Source organism: Strix aluco, chromosome 1, assembly GCF_031877795.1.
Source record: "Strix aluco isolate bStrAlu1 chromosome 1, bStrAlu1.hap1, whole genome shotgun sequence".
NCBI lineage: Eukaryota > Metazoa > Chordata > Aves > Strigiformes > Strigidae > Strix > Strix aluco.
Window position 1 is genome coordinate 78,412,617 of NC_133931.1, and position 17,459 is coordinate 78,430,075.

Genomic DNA, 17,459 nt, shown 5'->3' on the forward strand with positions numbered 1-17,459 from the left:
CTGACTGTCTGACACTTAAATCTGTTAACTTAAAATAAATATTGACACAAGACTTAAGAAAATATGTTGTTCTTTATCACTCTTTACATATCAATTGTTCCAAATATTGGAAGGTCTCACATTCAGAAGCTCGGATTATCTTCGGTGGAGTTATTTAGAAAACAGAATTGTTCTTCCATGCACAATATTTACACATTACAGTACAGAAGGTCAACTATGATTTAGTATTTTTCTCCAGTGTCAGCAGCTGAGTCCATATGTATGAGGAAAGATTTTTTTGTGTAGATATTCTGCCATTTTTCTGCAATTTTGTAGACTCTCTATCTCAAAAAATGGAATCTGGAAACAAAACAAAAATGATTGCTGGAAATACCTTCTAATAAACAACTGGGTAAGACTGATATTCATTAAGCAGATGTAAAATTACATATCAAATATTTGTCTGGTTTAAAATTAAACATTTAATCCTAAATGTATTACTGATTTGTAAATCACCTGAATAGAGATTATTGTAAAACAAAGAGTGACATCCATTACAGTTTAAACTAGGTTAAGTATAACGGAGTTAGGCTTATGTGATAAGTGATTATAAATGGAAAAGAAAATCTCAAAAAATCTACAAGTAACTGTTTTGGTCCAAAGTATGTTTAAAGATAAAAATATCCCTTTTAATTCAACAGGTTGTACTCTTTCAAAGGATGTATTCTTGTGAAAATACTTACAATACAAACCAGCTCATTTTTTAACTCCTTTTTTGTAAACTCCAAATTCAGACCTTTTCCAAAAAGTATTTAATTAAAAATCCCAATTCTACTGAACTCTTACAGAACACTTTCCTTTAAGTCAAGATTTGAACCTTAATCACTGCAGAGAAGTACTCTTTCAAGCAGCCACTATTTGGCAGAAAACACAGGCAGAATACACTAATTGATCCAAGGAAGAAAAAAGGAATTTCTGTAACACCCTCAAACATGCAAAAGCTAGGCAGAGAGAACACAATATAGAAAGGGCAAGATTACATCTGCCTTGGGAAGTAATTGCAGCTACAGTTTTAAGCATTATAAAATAATCATTTTTCACTTGTTTTGTTAGCCAGAGCAAAAGCAAACCACTGTCTCTGAACTTTACCTGCACAACTTCATAACCAAGTAACTGAAGATGTCTCTGTTTAATAGCTTCTTCTCCCAACAGATTGTGGCTATTAATGCAAAATCTATTTTGACCATCAACACAGAGGGCAATTCTAAAATCAAGCACAAGTGTAGTATCAAAAAAAAAAAAAAAAATCAGTTATTTTAATCACCACAACTATTGCAATTCCTAAGAAGCATGGGACAATACCTCCACTCTTACTCCCTAATACCTCCAAGAATTAGATGTTGTGGGATGGGAATTACCTGGTTCAGGACAATTTAAATCAATCAATGTAGGGGTGGGAAAGGGAAAGCCTGAAGCTTAGTAAAACTGATTGGAAAAGCTTATTTATATGCTCTGAACAAAAACTACCATACAAGTTAATAAGAGTTTGATATTTTTAATGCTACTATTGGTAAGCTATTTTGAATTCTTCTAGAAGGAAAACCATACAAAATACTTGTCTCACCTTGAAAACATTTCAGCAGCTAATTTATTCATTAGCATACCTGTTAAACCTGTCAGAGTTAAAGTTAAGTTTAAGCTAAATCTGTTTTAAGTTAAACCTGTACATAGGGTTGGCGGCATCATGGATTATAACTATATTTTTTCTCCTTGGTGATAAAAATCACATCAACTTAAACCAAAATTATATCCACTGTATATCCACTGTAAAAAAGTTGCTTAAATTTTCAGTATGTTAAATATAGTGTGACCTTATTTACACATGAAAGCTGTAATTTAAAAAAAAAAAAAGATCAAAGCCCATTCTTAAACATTTAAGCATGGGATTTTTGAAAGAACCTATATTAGTGTGTGAGTCTTGTGAAGGTTAAGCTTGAAAAAATATAACCTTTTCAAAGACTTTTGCTTTATCCACAGAAGTGCAGTTGCAAATACCACACAGGCAGGTTACGTAACTTTGTATCCAAGGTTTCTCAAAATAATCCTTGTTTAGCATACTTTTTAAACATCTATGCATTTTTCAATAAAAACAGCATCTGTAGCAAATATCATCATTACACAGGATTCCTTAGAGAAGTAAATTTGTGAACTCAAACTGTCTTAAACTGTGTTAAATCTACACAGACATGCTCAATTAGAATTAACTTGGTTTTTATTTGAAAATGAATTACAGAAGATCAAAATACACTACTATAAGCCAAATCAGGATCACTTTGATCCTGACTGTCACTCAGTAAAGAGAATCTGACACTGTATAGTCAGGAGGCAAAACAATGAGGAAAAAGTACAGAATGTTAATTTTGCCAGCATTGTCCTTTTGCCAGTGGTTTCAATGTGAAACCTGAACTTTGTTGAGGTCAATGGAAAACTCCAAGCTCAAATTTTGCCAGAGTTTCACCCTGAATGCTCTTCGTCAATGTTAAACAACATTTTACCAGTGTTTTCTCTTATTCTCTTACCGTCTGTATACCTCTTCACACTGGGCAGCAGGCAATACAAAACCTTCTTCATCTAATTTAATCTCAATATCTAATATAAATGAAAAGAGAAGTGACATTAAAACTCATTTAATATAACAAACTCTTTACGGTAATTCTCATCCCCTTACAGTTCATTGTTTTATAAAATAACTAAAATACTATCGCAATACTTTTTTCTGAATCACAGAGGCTTGCAAAAGACATGTGTCGACTATTTAACACAAATGAGTGATAATAAGTAACACTTCAGCCTTTCAAAATGCTGACAGCAAAGTAGTGTTCCAAGTGCACTAAAAACCATAATGTAGTGAAATGGCACTTTAGCAGGCTGCCTAGGGCCTCTGGAATTTTGACAGCTTTGGGGAGAGACACACTCACACTCTCACTCTCTCTCTCTCTCCCCCCCGCCCTTTATTTTTTCTAATTCCCTAATTTTATAGATTACGTCAATTTGCAAGCAGAGTTTTGGACCTAAACCCTGCCAACTTCAACCCCACATGGATGCTGAAATGCAGAATAATTCTTGAATCGTCCCTCTCCATTTTTTTTTTTTTAAATCCCTCCAATGGCCCTTCCCTCAAACCGTTATTTATCATCCACCCCTCCTGGGCACATATCTTTCCTCATCATTATCTTCTCTGTTTCCTTTCCTGGTGCATGAAACACTCTGTTTTGATCACTCCTCTCTTTTAGTCCACAAACCCCCACTGACTATATGTAGTCAATAGTTCTTGCTAAGGGGAGAGGAGCCCAGCTGAGCAGGGCAGAGGGCTGACAACCACAACCTTCTATAGCTCTCCCTTTCCCTACTCACCACCAAACCAGAGAGATCAGGCAAGTGGCATTGCCTCATTTTTTTTTTACATCATACAAATTGGTTACAGGATAAGTAAAAGAGGAGCTGATCATAAAAATACAGAATACCAGAGTTAGCAGCTATTTTCAGTGCAGACTGGCCGTGTAAATTCCAAGAAACATTGCAGTTCTTTTGTCTCTCTGTTCTTCTTTCTGACTTTAAAAATGCATTTACTTAAAGTTCCCATGATGTTACCTCATTTCAGACCTTTTATAGAGTTTTGCATTCCAGTTTAGTTTTTCTGTATTTGCACAATTTAGAATGCCCAGAAAGGGAATAAAATCAATCATTTTTATTTCAGGAAAATAATCGAGCCTAAAGTTTTGACTATTTTATTATTAATCTAAAGAAATGTTACTTACCAACCATATAGAAATACGGTGTTGATACCTCTGATGCAAAATATGTTCTTTTTTTCAGTAAATAAAGTAATCCAGCCTTCACCCTCTTGAGGAGGTGAACATCCAGAGAACTGTGAGGCATGAAAAAGGCCTTTACTTGGTACTTTGGAAGGAGTTTGGGACCCTACATAATGACAGAAAACCAAATCAAACAGAAGAAAAAGGGAGATAACATTTTTGTAGTTACCTCCTATTAATGTAGCAAAATGTATTCTGTGCATTTCAAAGCCATGTCTATGGAGAGACCTACAGTCTGAGGTATGCTTTGCTGAAATTTATAAAAAAAATACCCCAAAGCAACCACCAGAACATCTTCAGCAAGCTTCTATGCTATCATGCTGAACATATTGCTCATGAGAAATGCACAACTGTTTCCATTTCTCTGCAGTCAGGCCAACATCAAAGTGCCTGATTTCTTTTGTGCTCTAAGACTTCACAAGCCAAACCTAAAAAAGGAGTATTTGTTGGAAAAGTACTCAGAAATACATAAAAAGCACTTTAACTTAGAGCTAGTCAATTCTGTCAAACACAGAAATATATCAAGTCCGTCAAACATGTAGAAATGCTTCACATTTTCATCAGTGAAAAAAAAAGCTGTTTCATCCAATTCCAATGTTTTTATGAGGAAGACACTCCTCAACCAATTATCAACAGGGCCCTAATGACCATATCTCCTCTTCTAACATCAGTTCTGGTTTCATATATACCATACCTCATAAAATGGACACTCCAGAGTAACAGTCAGAAAAAGCTGGGTTAGCTGGGAGGTAGCAATTCTGTCCAAACCAGGTGGCTGAGCTGAAACAACAATATTCAGGCTTTCAGGTGTACCTTCAACAAAGTATCTTTATGCAAACCATCATGCAAAAGTTAGGAAAAGCTATTCAGTTTAACATGCAGAGAAGCCACTTGATAATTGTTTGAATGAACAGAAAGATCAGTTGTGAAATGATGTAGTTAGAAAAATGAAGAAATTATTTACAGAAATTACACAAAAAAACCCACAACAAGATCTTATTTAAGACTGTCATATTCTTTCACAAAAAAGAAAATGATCTGAGAGATCATTTCATTCTTCCTACAGCCCCTTCTCCCTAAATTATAATCCCAGGATCTCACTGTTTTACTCAGTTGGGTGGGTTTTTTTTATCTGAAAGTAGTGGATAATACTGAAGAATTTCCGAAGATTTGTCTACAAGTGTATACTTGAAGCATCTTTCATGTTACATGCAAGTATTATACAGAATGGTAAAAACCTGATGTAGTGTAAGATGCTAATCATGCAGGTCATCTTCTCAAGTTCCTGTTCTGAACTTTGACCACTCTAGTGGAATACCTTCATTGATTTAGAAGGACATAGTCAAAGTAATTGGTACTGTGAGGTTTCTCATTTTCTAAGTATCATCTTGAGAACTTTAAAAGACATTCTGGTTTTTGGGACATGAGACACGTCTGCTTTCTAAAACTCAATCCCTTAAGGTATTTCACATTGAACAGCTAAACATCAAGTAACCAAAGTTTCTGATCACTTTGAAAACTTGACATTATATAGAGTTTTATTAACAGAGCAATCTTAGCTGGGATCTTGAGAAGTCACTTATCTTTCTGGTATAGCTTACATATTCCTATAATGCCGCTAAATATGCTTTAGTATCTAACACAGAATTACTTGAAATCTATAGCTTACAACTGTGTTGTTCATAATAGGTTTGTCTCCAAGAGCGTAGGATTATGCAATAGAGCCAAGGACAGGCTATCACATGGGGGATGTCCTAGAAGCTTACTAGACTGGAGAAAAAAAAATTTAAGCGAAGGCAGCCCTTGCAGACAAGACAGTCTTAGAAGCAGCGGGTGAGCAGACTCTGTGATCTCCTAAGCAAGACAGAATAAACCATGAGGTAGATTTTTAAATTTCATAACGTTTTCCTCAGTATGGTAAGACATAGGGCCAAGGATGGGACTATAATGCTTGCTCAGAGGCAGAAAGGAAAGGAGCTCAGGGCATGGAACAAGGACAGGCACAGGAAGCCTCCACCAGATGACTGTCGTTGTCAGAGAGTATTGCAGCAGAAGGAAGCATCACATAACCATATCAGATTTTAGATTAAATGTAATTTGAAAACCAGAACGAAGCACCAGTCTTTATGTTTTGTTTAAACATATGTGAGCCTTAGAATTTTACATTTTTACCTAGATAATTAAAAAAACCCATACCAGTCTATCCTTAACTGCTCACATTTATGATGCTGTTATGTTTTACTGGTTCAGATCTCACTTCAGTTTTAATTAAGCCAACCATTATGCACTGCAAATTCATTTTTTCAGCTTTATCCATTTACCCTTTTCAGCTTTCACAAGCTGATTGTAATACAATATGAAAGAGAAATACAACCAAGCTGGAAGCAAGAATATAACACAATAATCATTATCCTGAAAGGACGGAAGAGTAGAGATGACAGCAGAAGTCCAGACCTGGTTCTACCTTACCCCCACCTGAAAAGATGGACATGATTCAGGTTGGCAGAAGGTAAGAAATAAAGCGCTAGAATCACTTACATGCAATGAACCTTACTTGAATCATAAGGCAAAATAGTATTTGAAAAACACATTTTGTACTGCCTGAGATTTACAAACTCTGTGTATTTAATTGTAACATGTTCTTATCAATAACAGTAATTTAAATTCTTTTTGTCCCAACGATACATTTCACCTCACTTCTCTCTAGAATTTGTACTAATCTTGACCAAAGTTTACAGGGATTTTTAGACTATTTTTTTAAATGCAACAATGAATTCTTTCTGTAGCAATAGGTGAGCTTGCTAGTAACATAATTGCAAGTAAGCTGTGGAGCAGTTACTGTAACTTTTCTTGCATATTATAATTTGGTAGTAATTTTAAAAGCTACAAAAAGGTGGTTTTCTGACAACGGTGATAATGTACCTTGCCCTTAGAGCCTCCGGAAGAGAGTGGTTTTGATGCTTAGGAAAGTATCCACAAATAAGGATTATGCAAAGTCACAGAGGACTTAACCTTAAAAAGACCAGCAGCAAAATCTTAAATCTACCCAGCGGTGCACAAGCAGAAGGTAATTATTTTAGCTTCACAATCAGAACTACTAGTATTTCTATTGTTTTTTTAAATGTCCTCCTTTGGGCTAGCCCCTGAGTAAAATGCCTAAGAGCCAGTCCTGACCCTAAGGAGTATTAGATCCAAGTAAGCAAAGCAAACAATTGCTGGGGAAGAAAGAGACATAGAAAAGTGAAGTGACTTGCCCAAAGCCACAAAGTAAATGGGGGGCTACACCCAAAATAGAAGTCAAGTCTCAGGACTCACTATCCAGTGTTCCACCTTTATGCTACCTCCCTCACGTGGCCGTCATTACAATGCAGCAATTTAGAGAAAAATTAACCCAGAATCACTAAACTGTTTTTACTCATACGTCATTCCAAGTATCATTGCCATTAAAAAATCTACCACTTTTGGTCTCAGTCTTGTTAGTTCTATACTAACTGGTCTCAATAGCCTTTCTAGTGTTACCCATCTCATAGTAACACAGTCTCACTTCATTGTGAGTATTCACATCCGTCACTGCATAGGCACAGAAGTTAAAAGTAACACATTTCCTGTACAGAATAACTTAGCATTTAAATCCTGTATGAGACAAAGGACAAACGTGGAAAACCAGAACGTCAGCACTTTTTAGAAAAGCAGAAGGATTAACTGAAATAAAGTTTTAAGGGAATTCAAATCTCTGTTTAAGATTATACAGTGCAATTTTCAAACTCCCCTAAATGACACAAACTGAAACACAACTGCAGCTGTGACAAGGAAGCAACAGCCTTTGGCCTCCTGATCACTATTCTCAGTCACCTTAACCAGGTCATTGTTGATTTGACAGATGAAAGTGGTAAGAAATGGGTGCTTGACAAGAGACACGTCACGTAATAGAAAGAAATGCAGACCATCACAAGAGAAACACTGCTCCTTACCTTGAAGCTGTTGCAGAAAATAGGGACTAAATATTTTTGGCAGAAAATTTACTGGATAACGTTGAATAAGGACACACGAGTGTAGCAGGTTCAGCAAGGTGTGAGGCTGAAAGTGACTAAGGCGAGTATGCAGTACCATTTCAAGCTTCCTAAACAAGGAAGAAGCACTTGGAGGCAAATAGTTAAGAGTCCCAAATGGTATAATATACCCAGCAATCTGATCAGTGGTAAATCTGTCAGCATCAGAAATGAAACCTTCTGCAGCTGCATCAAAGATGGGCTTAGAAAGGATCATCTTTTGGCAGCAGTAGTGCATGACTTTGCTGACTGTTTGAGGATGCATAGTGAAGATGGACTTGGGAACACGTGTTTCCAGTGCCTCTGTAAAAATCTGTTCACGATGTCCAAAGTATAGGAAGGCTTCCAGTACATTTACCAGTTCATCATCAGTGAAATATGGAGTATGCTTCACAGAATGTTTACACAGTGCTGTGACTAAGGGAACTGCCCGAGTCTGCTGAAGAACAACCAGTGAATTCAGTATTATGCTTGTGAATTTTGGGCTTAGCTGGGAAACTATGGTTAAAGTGACACTGTTTAGTCTGTTCAGCAAGCCTTGGTAATTTTCCCCTTCCCTGACAGTCACCTGCAGCATCTTATAAACCATCACTATTTCCCTAGGACTCCACTTCGCAATGTCTTTTGTTTGCATGTGGTTCACAATTTGTTCCAGCATCGCACAACTTGGGCCTTCCAACTCAAGCAAGCTCTCTCCGAAAGCACACAGATTTTTAGTAGTCAGCTGTCCTTTACCAAGCCGTTCCTCACCCTCTGCAAGCAAGCTTGCCATCAGCGTACTCTGGGGATCTATACGCAGTTTTATCAAAGCTTGCAATGCATTCAGCAGCCCAGTGTTTGACAGTTTTGAGGATTCAAATTCAAACTGGAAGCATAATGCCCTGAAAACTTCATTCTCTAACACTTCTTCAGGGTTTTTCAGACCATTGTCATCCTCCTCAACTTCAGAAATCCTCTGTAGGGCTCCTGATGCCATAGTATCAGACATGACTTCCAGAGAGCTAAGAAAGTCAAAAATCTCTTTCGATGTACAAAGGCTGTTCAACTTCTTAAAAAATAGTTCTTCATCTATCCACATGTTATTAGATTTAGTACTGCTCTCAGTATCTCCACAAAGATACACAGTTTCATTAACTGAAAGAGACTGCATCCGCAGTTGTACGTGTTTTTTTCTACAAAACACATACTGAGATTTATCTCTGAAACATAGCATCCTCGTAGCTACAGAGCTACAGTTTTGGGGCTTTCGCCTCCCACTGATAAAGCTCAACCTTTTGCTTAGAGTCATCAAAATGGACCTCCTTGCTGGTGTACTGGATGAATAAAACTGGAAACTTTTTTGGCTAATCAAAGCCATATTGGATCAAGCGGGTTCTCAAAACATACCTAGAGGAATAAAAATACATATAAATGTATAGCTTGGAAAACTGTGTAAGTCTCATTAAAACGCAGCCAAAAAAAAACTTATAGTGGCTGGACAGGACTGGGATGATCCCTCTCCCACGACCACCAGCATAACAAAGAGCAAAGAGAAGAAACTGCCGGGACTGGCAAGACATGTGTGGTGGGTGGCAACGCACCTCTGTCCCGCGTCCCCAGGAGAACACTGTGGGGGACACACAGAGAAGGGCACACAGACAGGCAGCCACCCCCCCTCCCCAGTCAGGCACTCCACAGCGGCGCGTTTCCCTCCACCCCAGCGGGCTGGGGCGCTGGGCAGCAGCGGATCACACCCCCGCCACCGCGGCCGGAGGGGGTCCCGCACTCGCGCGGCGACCGATGGGCGAGCCTGACTCGGGCGAGGCGGCCCCAGCGGGACCTCTCCGCCGCCACCGCTCCGCCTCACGGGCCCGACACCTCCCTCCAGAGAGAGCGGCGGGGGACGGGCAGGGCCCGAAGGCGCATCCCTCCCGCCCCAGCGCCTACTGCTGCCTGCCCGGGGCCGGGGCGCCGCTTCCCCCTCCATCCTCTTCCTCCCTCCACCGCTGGGGGCATCCGGCGGGGCCGGAGACCGAGCTGAGGCGGCGCGGGGAGCCTCACCTCCGCCGCCATGACGGGCAGCGCGGGGGCTACTGGGAGCTTCCGGCGCCCTCCCGCCAGCCACTTCCGGGCGCCGCCGCCGCCGCCGCTGCCTTTTCCCGCGGGCCGCGGCTCGCCCCGCCCCGCCCCGGCGTGGCCGCCTCCTCCCCTCGCTGCTGCTGGAGGTTTTGCCTGCGGAGCCGAATTTGTGCCTGTGTACGTGTGGGTCACAAGCGCGTCCTTCATCGCGAGCGGCCTCGTTCCCCACAGGTGGGCGTCGGGTGCGCGCTCGGGGGAGAGCTGCGGCGCCGGGCGGGAGGCGAGGCGAGGCGCACGGCCTGGCCCGGCCTGGCGGCCCTCCGGGAGGCCTCTGTTGCTGCAGCGGCGTTCAGGCTTGCGGTGTGGACCTGGCTTTTGGTCCCTGAAATCACCGTCCTTCTTCAGGGACAGCTCTCCCCCTTCCCAGCGGTTGGTCCAACCAAGTTTTTCTGGGCGAAGGGTCAGCCCTGGGCTCTGGAGGGTTTCACATGCAGGTTTCGTTGAAATTTTAACGGTTTTTATATTTGTCTTGGTCACAGAGTGAAAGTGATTCTGAGCAAGGCACTAACTTGAAAAAATGACATGGAAATGGCTTCATGGTTCTGAAGGCACAGTCCCACAACCCAGTTTAAAGCCACACAGAAGTATGTAAAGCTACTGCAGCCGTTTCTTGAGTTTTTATCCTGTCCATGGCCACGCAGTTTGACATTTTTGACAGACCAAGTTCATGAAGTAGGTAGTCTGGCCTTAGTACAGCTGTGTAATTGCTGGGGCCAGCACATCAGGTTCAGTGAAATTGTGTGGCTTGTTTGCTCCTACGGTGTGTTGAGTTATGGAATAGATGGACTCCCTGTTAATCTTTTGTGGACTGTTAGTTTTCCGAGTACTGGTTCAGATGTGCTATAATTTGTAATTTCATCCTTAGTTTCATGTTAAGCCCTGCTTTGAGCCAGCAAATCCTGCGTTGTTGTCCAAGCTTAAGCATTGTTTTGGTTTTTGATGTGCCACTACCAACACATCAACGTTAAAGGCTGCTAGTGTGGTAATACTATTAAAGTTAGAGGGATTCTCTAGAAAGCTCGTTAGTCAAGAATTATCATTTTTTCCCCTCTTTATTTCAGTTGAACTCATATTATATAAGTGAAAGTGGCATATCATCTTTGAACACTGTATAGCACCGCAAAGCAAGAGCAATGTGGGCAGTATGTTCATCTGAGTCCAAGTCTGTTCGTGCTTTGTGATTGTGTTCATCTGCAGGTAGGTGTGACTGATTTTCCTTTTAGCAGGCATCACTTGATAAGTTTGTGCATGAAGCTCCTCTGGTTGATGACAGCGAAGATGCTCTCACAGGAAGAAACTCCTCAACTTGAATAATTTAGATCGAATCAGGATCAAAGGATTTTATTGATCAATGAATGATATAATTAACTGTCAGGCAGTTAATTTAACTACTGTTTAGTCAGTTAATTGAACTATATATTCAAGATCAATAGCAACAATGCAACAGATATGATACTAGGCACTTACAGAATCACAGAATCATCTAGGTTGGAAAAGACCTTGAAGATCATCCAGTCCAACCATTGACCTAACACTGACAGTTCCCAACTACACCATATCCCTCAGTGCTATGTCAACCTGACTCTTAAACACCTCCAGGGATGGGGACTCCACCACCTCCCTGGGCAGCCCATTCCAACACCTAACAACCCGTTCTGTAAAGAAATACTTCCTAATATCCAGTCTAAACCTTCCCTGGCGCAATTTGAGGCCATTCCCTCTTGTCCTATCGCTTGTTACTTGGTTAAAGAGGCTCATCCCCAGCTCTCTGCAACCTCCTTTCAGGTAGTTGTAGAGGGCGATGAGGTCTCCCCTCAGCCTCCTCTTCTCCAAACTAAACAACCCCAGTTCCCTCAGCCGCTCCTCGTACGACATGTGCTCCAGACCCTTCACCAGCTTCGTTGCCCTTCTCTGGACACACTCGAGTAATTCAATGTCCTTTTTGTAGTGAGGGGCCCAAAACTGAACACAGTAATCGAGGTGCGGCCTCACCAGTGCTGAGTACAGGGGTAAGATCACTTCCCTGTCCCTGCTGGCCATGCTATTTCTGATACAGGCCAGGATGCCATTGGCCTTCTTGGCCACCTGTTAATAATACCTTCAGTATCTAATTCCAAGGAGTTGTCTAATTGTGGCCTCCCTCCTTCCCAGGAGCACACATTTGCGCTGTCACATACATGCACAGTCCCCTCTCAGGAGGTAGGCATCTCAAGCACAATCCCCTCTTCTGGCCTTCTGTGAGAGATGTTGGTGCTCTAACTCATGTCTCTATGCGATCTACTAGGTGACACACCAGTGAGAAAGCTCCCCGTAAGTTCACATACATGCACCCAAGATGTGGGTCGCTACTTTTGCACCCTTTATTGTTACTGTACTAGCTGGAGTAGAAGCAGTTCACAGTGTCTTATGGGGAGGCTGCCCTGCCTGGCCTAGACAGAGGTCACGGTGCTGTTAGGGCAACATCTGGCCATGTCAAACCCCATTGTGACTGCTGTTCTTTCTGTTGCCCTCTCTGCCTGCTATTGCAAATTTTCATGCTTCTCAGAGCACCTTCCCAAGCTGACTCTTGTTTGAAGTCTGTTGGTAATCCTCTGGCTATAATGTTGGCAGCTTACCCCTCAGCTATTTGTGTATAGAAGGCATCTGTGCTATGATGTGGTCCCAGTGGAAAACTGATTATCTTCCTCCCTTTGTGAGGTATGAAAAAGAATGTAGTAATGAAACTCCACTTCATCTTTATTGTTTTTCTCCATTTATAGACAGGCATTGCCACCTGCTGACAACAAACAATTAGGGTGAAAACATAGCATATGACTAGGATAACTCTGTACAGCTACAGGCATCTGAGGGTATTTAAACTGTATTTAAACTATTTCATAGGAATCATCATAATTTGTGTGTCACCAAATTTATTTTTATTTCTTTTGGAAAAGGAGGGTGAAAAATAATATTGTGCATTGTTTTGGCGTATGCATCTTCTTCTGTGCACATGTACATGAAGCCAGTTATTTAAATGAATTTATTTAAAGCAACTGTTAAGGTAATTATTAGTATTTTTAGGTAATATGTAATTGATTTAAAGTGAAAACTATAATGGAAAATGTAATAGAACAAAATACAATGAAGGCCTTAAAATTTACTAGTAATTACATTTTTCATGGAATTCATGTATGGTACAGGCATTGTACTCTTAAGAGGCCATAGCTTAGTTTTACCACTTTTGATTGGCAAGTATGCTTTAAGAAAAAGAATTCTAATAGGAGAAATCTTCCGCAGTACTGTGGGGAGAAATATCATGTCAAATCAGTAGAGTGCAGTATTCTTATGCAGTTGAGATATGTTCGTTTTCCTTTGAGAGAAACAGGAAAAAGATGCGCCTCAAATTACTTAGTCACAGGTTTCCGTAAATCAGTGTGTGTGGCTAGGACGCTGAATGCTTTCCGTAGTTGAATCCGTGGGAGCAACAGGTGAAGTACAGCAAACTGGGCCCAGGCATGTGAAAAAAATCTTGAGTTGGGCACTGAAAATTACTCAGTTCTAATTCTAGGTATTTGAGTTCTACTGCAGCTCCCTAGCAGTGACAAAATATGGACAGAAGATTAGTTTGTAATACACAAATGAGAGACATTCTGCTTGTCTCTCTTATTCACTGCTTCTTGAAGTTGTCCTTACATCTGTTGTGTTCTGTGTCAAAATCTTGAAAGAAAACTTCTCACATTCCAACTTCGATGGGACAGGTGAATTGATAAGGATATGCATCTCATTCATCTTGCTGCTTGCAAGACTTTGTGAGGAAGTGGCATTTTATACTACAGCAGATTTCTTTAAGGTGGTTTCTTATTTTTAGGAGAAAAAAACCTAAACAGTCAATTCTGTAGATGCATTTATGTAAGAAGCTCCTTTTTGAAATATGAAATAAAAAACAGTGTTTGTGTTCTAAAACATAGACATAGTGGACAGTAAAGCGTAAAGGCATTCAGTACTGATAAAGTACCGATTTCAGAAAAGAAGAAACAGATATTTTTTCTCAGGCATTGTAGTTTGACTTCACCAGATCTATGTTTTGTTTTGTTTTGTTTTCAAATACACTTCAGAAAATTAGCCAAAACAGTCACTGACTTGAAGTAGAAAATATAACTTATGTAATAAAAATAGTATATACTTTCCTGAAACTAGTTTCTCTATTGTATTGTTTACAAACTAGATTCTTAATACCGGGGATATTCAATATTACTGCAACATCAAGGCAGTACAGCACATATGACCAATACCACAAGTCCTTTGCAACCTGGCCTACAAAGCTGGGTTGAGAAATGGCTTCTCTTCAGAGTAGATGCCTTGTTTCCAAGTTAAACACCAGTACTACTATCCTTTAAAGTATCTCTTTTTAATGTAATAAGCAAAGCAAAATCTTGCTGTTCTGCATGCAGTAAATTCACTTTTTTTCCCTTCTTTTTTCCCCTGCAGTGTCTTTAAAAAAAAAAAAAAAAGTTTTCTGCTTTGGGAAATGTGCTGTGATTTAAAAAGGAGGTTTTTGCTCCTCTATGCAACACAAAAGGGGCAGGCAAAAGCCATAGCTGAGGAAATATGGCAGCAAGCAGGTGCCCATGGACTTGAAGCTGATATGCACTGCATAAGTGAAATGGACAAGGTGAGATACTCCATGCTATTTTGAAAAAAATAGGTGTTTAAGGGATACATCTTTCTTCATGTGCTTGAGTTGTGACTGCTGATGGTCGTGAAGGCTGAGCACATGCACCCGCCTGAAATATACCATCTACTTTTAAATTTTTGTTTCTTAAGAATCAGTAATTTGGACCAGTACTCAGATGGTTAATAGCCTCCTGCCAAAGGTACATCTTTCTTGTGATTTTTTCTTATTAGAACAGTAAATGAATATATCTTTGATCTTTCTTCTAACAAGAGTGCAGTGACTTCTTAAAAACTATTTATGTATGCAGTAGTGAATCAATTTGTATTTACTGGTGTGGTGGTTTAGCCCCTGCTGGGGTCTGAGACCACGCGGCCGCTGCCCTTCCCCCACAAAGGGAGTGAAATACAAAGCCCCAAGACTGAAATAAGGAAAGGTTTAATACAACAGTGCAATAGCAACACAACAAACCACAACAATAACGATAACAGTAATAGTGATAGCAATGAACAGAGCAAAATAGCTACCAAATACAGCAGTGGGAAGCACGGTGTACAAAACCACGAGTGCACCGTGCTCCCGCCTGGAAAAATGTGACCTGCCAGGATGTGACATCCGCATGGTATCTGAATAACCCGGCTAGAGCTCCCCGCCCGCCACTGCTGGGGAAACTTCACCCTATCCTGGTTAAACCAGGACAACTGGTCAGCTCTCTTGTTGTTAGAAATTATGCTTTTTTTTGTTGTTGTTTTTGTGTTGCATTGAAGTCCTGTGTTCTGTTAACTGTGGGCTCTAGCACGACTGAACTTTTGTGGGGTCTTCCTGAGTTACTTAGCGTATGCACTCACTCCAGATCCCACTGGATACACTCAAGTCATATTCTAGAAAGAAATAAAAAGCTTGTCTGGAGCAAGGAAGTGGCTTATTATTATGTGTTGTTATCCAAAGGTAAGGAGCTGAAAACTTGGTGTCTGTCTGTAACTAGAAGCGATATGGACTGTAATTTCCTTCACAAAGTACTTTCACCTGTTTGTCTTCAAACAAAAACATTTAAAAAAACCCAACCAAACAAAACTTGATAGCCTGGTATTTCATATGAGATGAGCAGAAGATAACACCTAGAAGTTTTTTCATGAAGTTGAAAATGTGAGAAGTTTATAAAAATAATTTAGTTCCCTTTGAGCAAGTTGCTTTCTTGGGGATACACTACATGTTGGGTAGCTGGACATCTGCTTTTGAATGAATGTACACTGAGTGTAGCAAAGTGTTACGAAGAGACTTTTACGCAGCCAGCAGGCAATATTCTTCCATTTCATTTCTCCTGCATTTGACAGGTTTGGAGATTAGTTTGAGGAAGGTGGCAGGCAGGATATTTCTAGTCCTGTTATTGGCTTGCCACTTGAATAAATCTATTTTGTCAAGTTTGGCAAGATGACTCAGAGCTACGAGTTACTATTGATGAGGTAGAAAGATGCACTGAATTGAGAACCTGAGAACTGGGCATAGAGGAAAAAAGTAATTTCTGCGGCTTTGTAGATTTCATCACTTAATCTTTTCCTTACTCTTTACTGTAAATAAAGAGAACTTCTAGAAGCTTAAGTGTAACTGGGAAAGGGAAGGCAGGGTGGCATAATGTACTGGAGCAAGAGCTTGCTTGAATTTGGTGGGGCCTCTTCTGAAGTCCTTTGGACATGTTAGGTCTGAGAGTTTATTCCACAACATGCACAGCTCAGAGGGGAGTGTGTCTATGCTTTAGGCGAGGAAGTAAGTGGTTTCTGTTTTGTTCACATTTGTCAGTTAGAAGGCCCATCTTTATGTGGCTGTTGGGTATTTTTCAGGCATCGTCATCACTTAAAGGGATTTCTGTGAAGGTCTATGGATGGAATAGGTGGCTACAGAGTCAATAGGCATAACATGATCCTGTTGCCATACAAAAATTAATTGTCAGATACTGCTCGGTTCTTGGAAACACCGGCTGTTTCCAAGTAGTATCTCTCACCTATGCTCTCATAGGTGGGAAAAGGTCATAAATCTTTAGTTGGTTACTGTGGTTGCTTTCTATGCTTGATGAAAGACTGAAATAAAGTGGAAATAAGGTAGGAACAGTAAAATAGGAGGCTAAATGGAGATCATCTTGAGTCATAATGCATGTAGTCAGCCTTGGATGAGTTATCTGAATAAGCACATTTGCCATGATACATATTATTCTGGGTAAGACACATCTGGGTGTCTCATCCCATCCTCTTCCTTCAGCAGTCATTCACAGCCTGAGCAGGCTGCTCACTGCTGTTGTGTGGTATTGCTGCCTCAACTGAGGAGTGCTTTTGAAGGAAAGGGAAAGAATGAGACAAAGATGTAACACTAAGGATGTAGGAAGAAGTGGAAAGTAGAGTAAAAAAACTATAATTGTGTAAGGTTCTTGTTGGTCTAGTGACATATCAGACCTCCCAGTAATTGACACAGATTAAAGCAGGACCTCTAGCCAAATGTTTGGCTTCCAAAAGGTCCTTAAGTTTGTAGAGGAGAATGTGCAGTGGAGCAATCAAGAATTTAGTAAACTAATCACACCTCTGTTCTAATACACCACTTTTTACTTTCTGAGCTTGTATATTTTTTCTTTTTTTTTTTTTTTAATGGAACACAATTTAGTGTGTATTTTTATGTGATACCAGTAGACTCTTGCTTCTTTTACTTGAAGAATTTGCTTTTGTTTGTAAATGCAGTAGTCACCTGTAACAATGCACTGCAGAAGCTGCTGTATTTGTACTTATCAAATCTGCTGTGGAA

General features: G+C 40.2%; 2 protein-coding genes across 9 annotated transcripts in view; one reads left to right on the forward strand and one right to left on the reverse strand.

Annotated features, from left to right (window-relative positions):
* Positions 1–53: 53 nt before the first annotated feature.
* Positions 54–9,968, reverse strand: FASTKD3 (FAST kinase domains 3). Of its 4 annotated transcripts, none has more exons than XM_074825674.1 (7): positions 9,944–9,968; positions 7,826–9,289; positions 4,549–4,634; positions 3,798–3,960; positions 2,559–2,628; positions 1,129–1,243; positions 54–339 (listed from the first exon to the last, which is right to left on the reverse strand). In XM_074825674.1, the coding sequence occupies exons 2-7, from the start codon at positions 9,258–9,260 to the stop codon at positions 241–243; spliced, it is 1,968 nt and encodes a 655-aa protein (XP_074681775.1). In that variant the 5' UTR covers positions 9,261–9,289; positions 9,944–9,968; the 3' UTR covers positions 54–240. The 4 variants fall into 4 exon arrangements, with proteins under 4 accessions (XP_074681775.1, XP_074681774.1, XP_074681765.1 ...); XM_074825673.1 differs by having other exon boundaries at positions 9,830–9,965; XM_074825664.1 differs by having other exon boundaries at positions 9,484–9,965.
* An 85-nt stretch (positions 9,969–10,053) lies between these two features.
* Positions 10,054–17,459, forward strand: part of MTRR (5-methyltetrahydrofolate-homocysteine methyltransferase reductase) — a 35,724-nt gene continuing 28,318 nt past the window's right edge. For 3 of the 5 annotated variants that reach the window (XR_012623440.1, XM_074825699.1, XM_074825726.1), the window contains exons 1-3: positions 10,054–10,192; positions 11,083–11,218; positions 14,489–14,672. Coding sequence is in view for 4 of the 5 variants with exons in the window: in XM_074825699.1 (XP_074681800.1) it covers positions 14,529–14,672 (144 nt within the window). In the remaining variant the exon portion in view is untranslated. Of the gene's footprint in view, positions 10,193–10,500; positions 10,606–11,082; positions 11,219–14,488; positions 14,673–17,459 lie in introns of all 5 variants that reach the window. The other 2 variants (XM_074825716.1, XM_074825708.1) reach the window with 2 other exon arrangements.

Excerpts from the sequence above, each read along its gene's own strand:
- FASTKD3 (XM_074825674.1), bottom strand. The coding sequence starts at position 9,260 with ATGGCTTTGATTAGCCAAAAAAGTTTCCAGTTTTATTCATCCAGTACA. Across the intron at positions 3,961-4,548 it reads TGGAGTGTCCATTTTATGAG|GGTCCCAAACTCCTTCCAAA; the intron begins GTATGGTATATA and ends GTCATTATGTAG. Across the intron at positions 2,629-3,797 it reads ACCGTATTTCTATATGGTTG|ATATTGAGATTAAATTAGAT; the intron begins GTAAGTAACATT and ends CATTTATATTAG.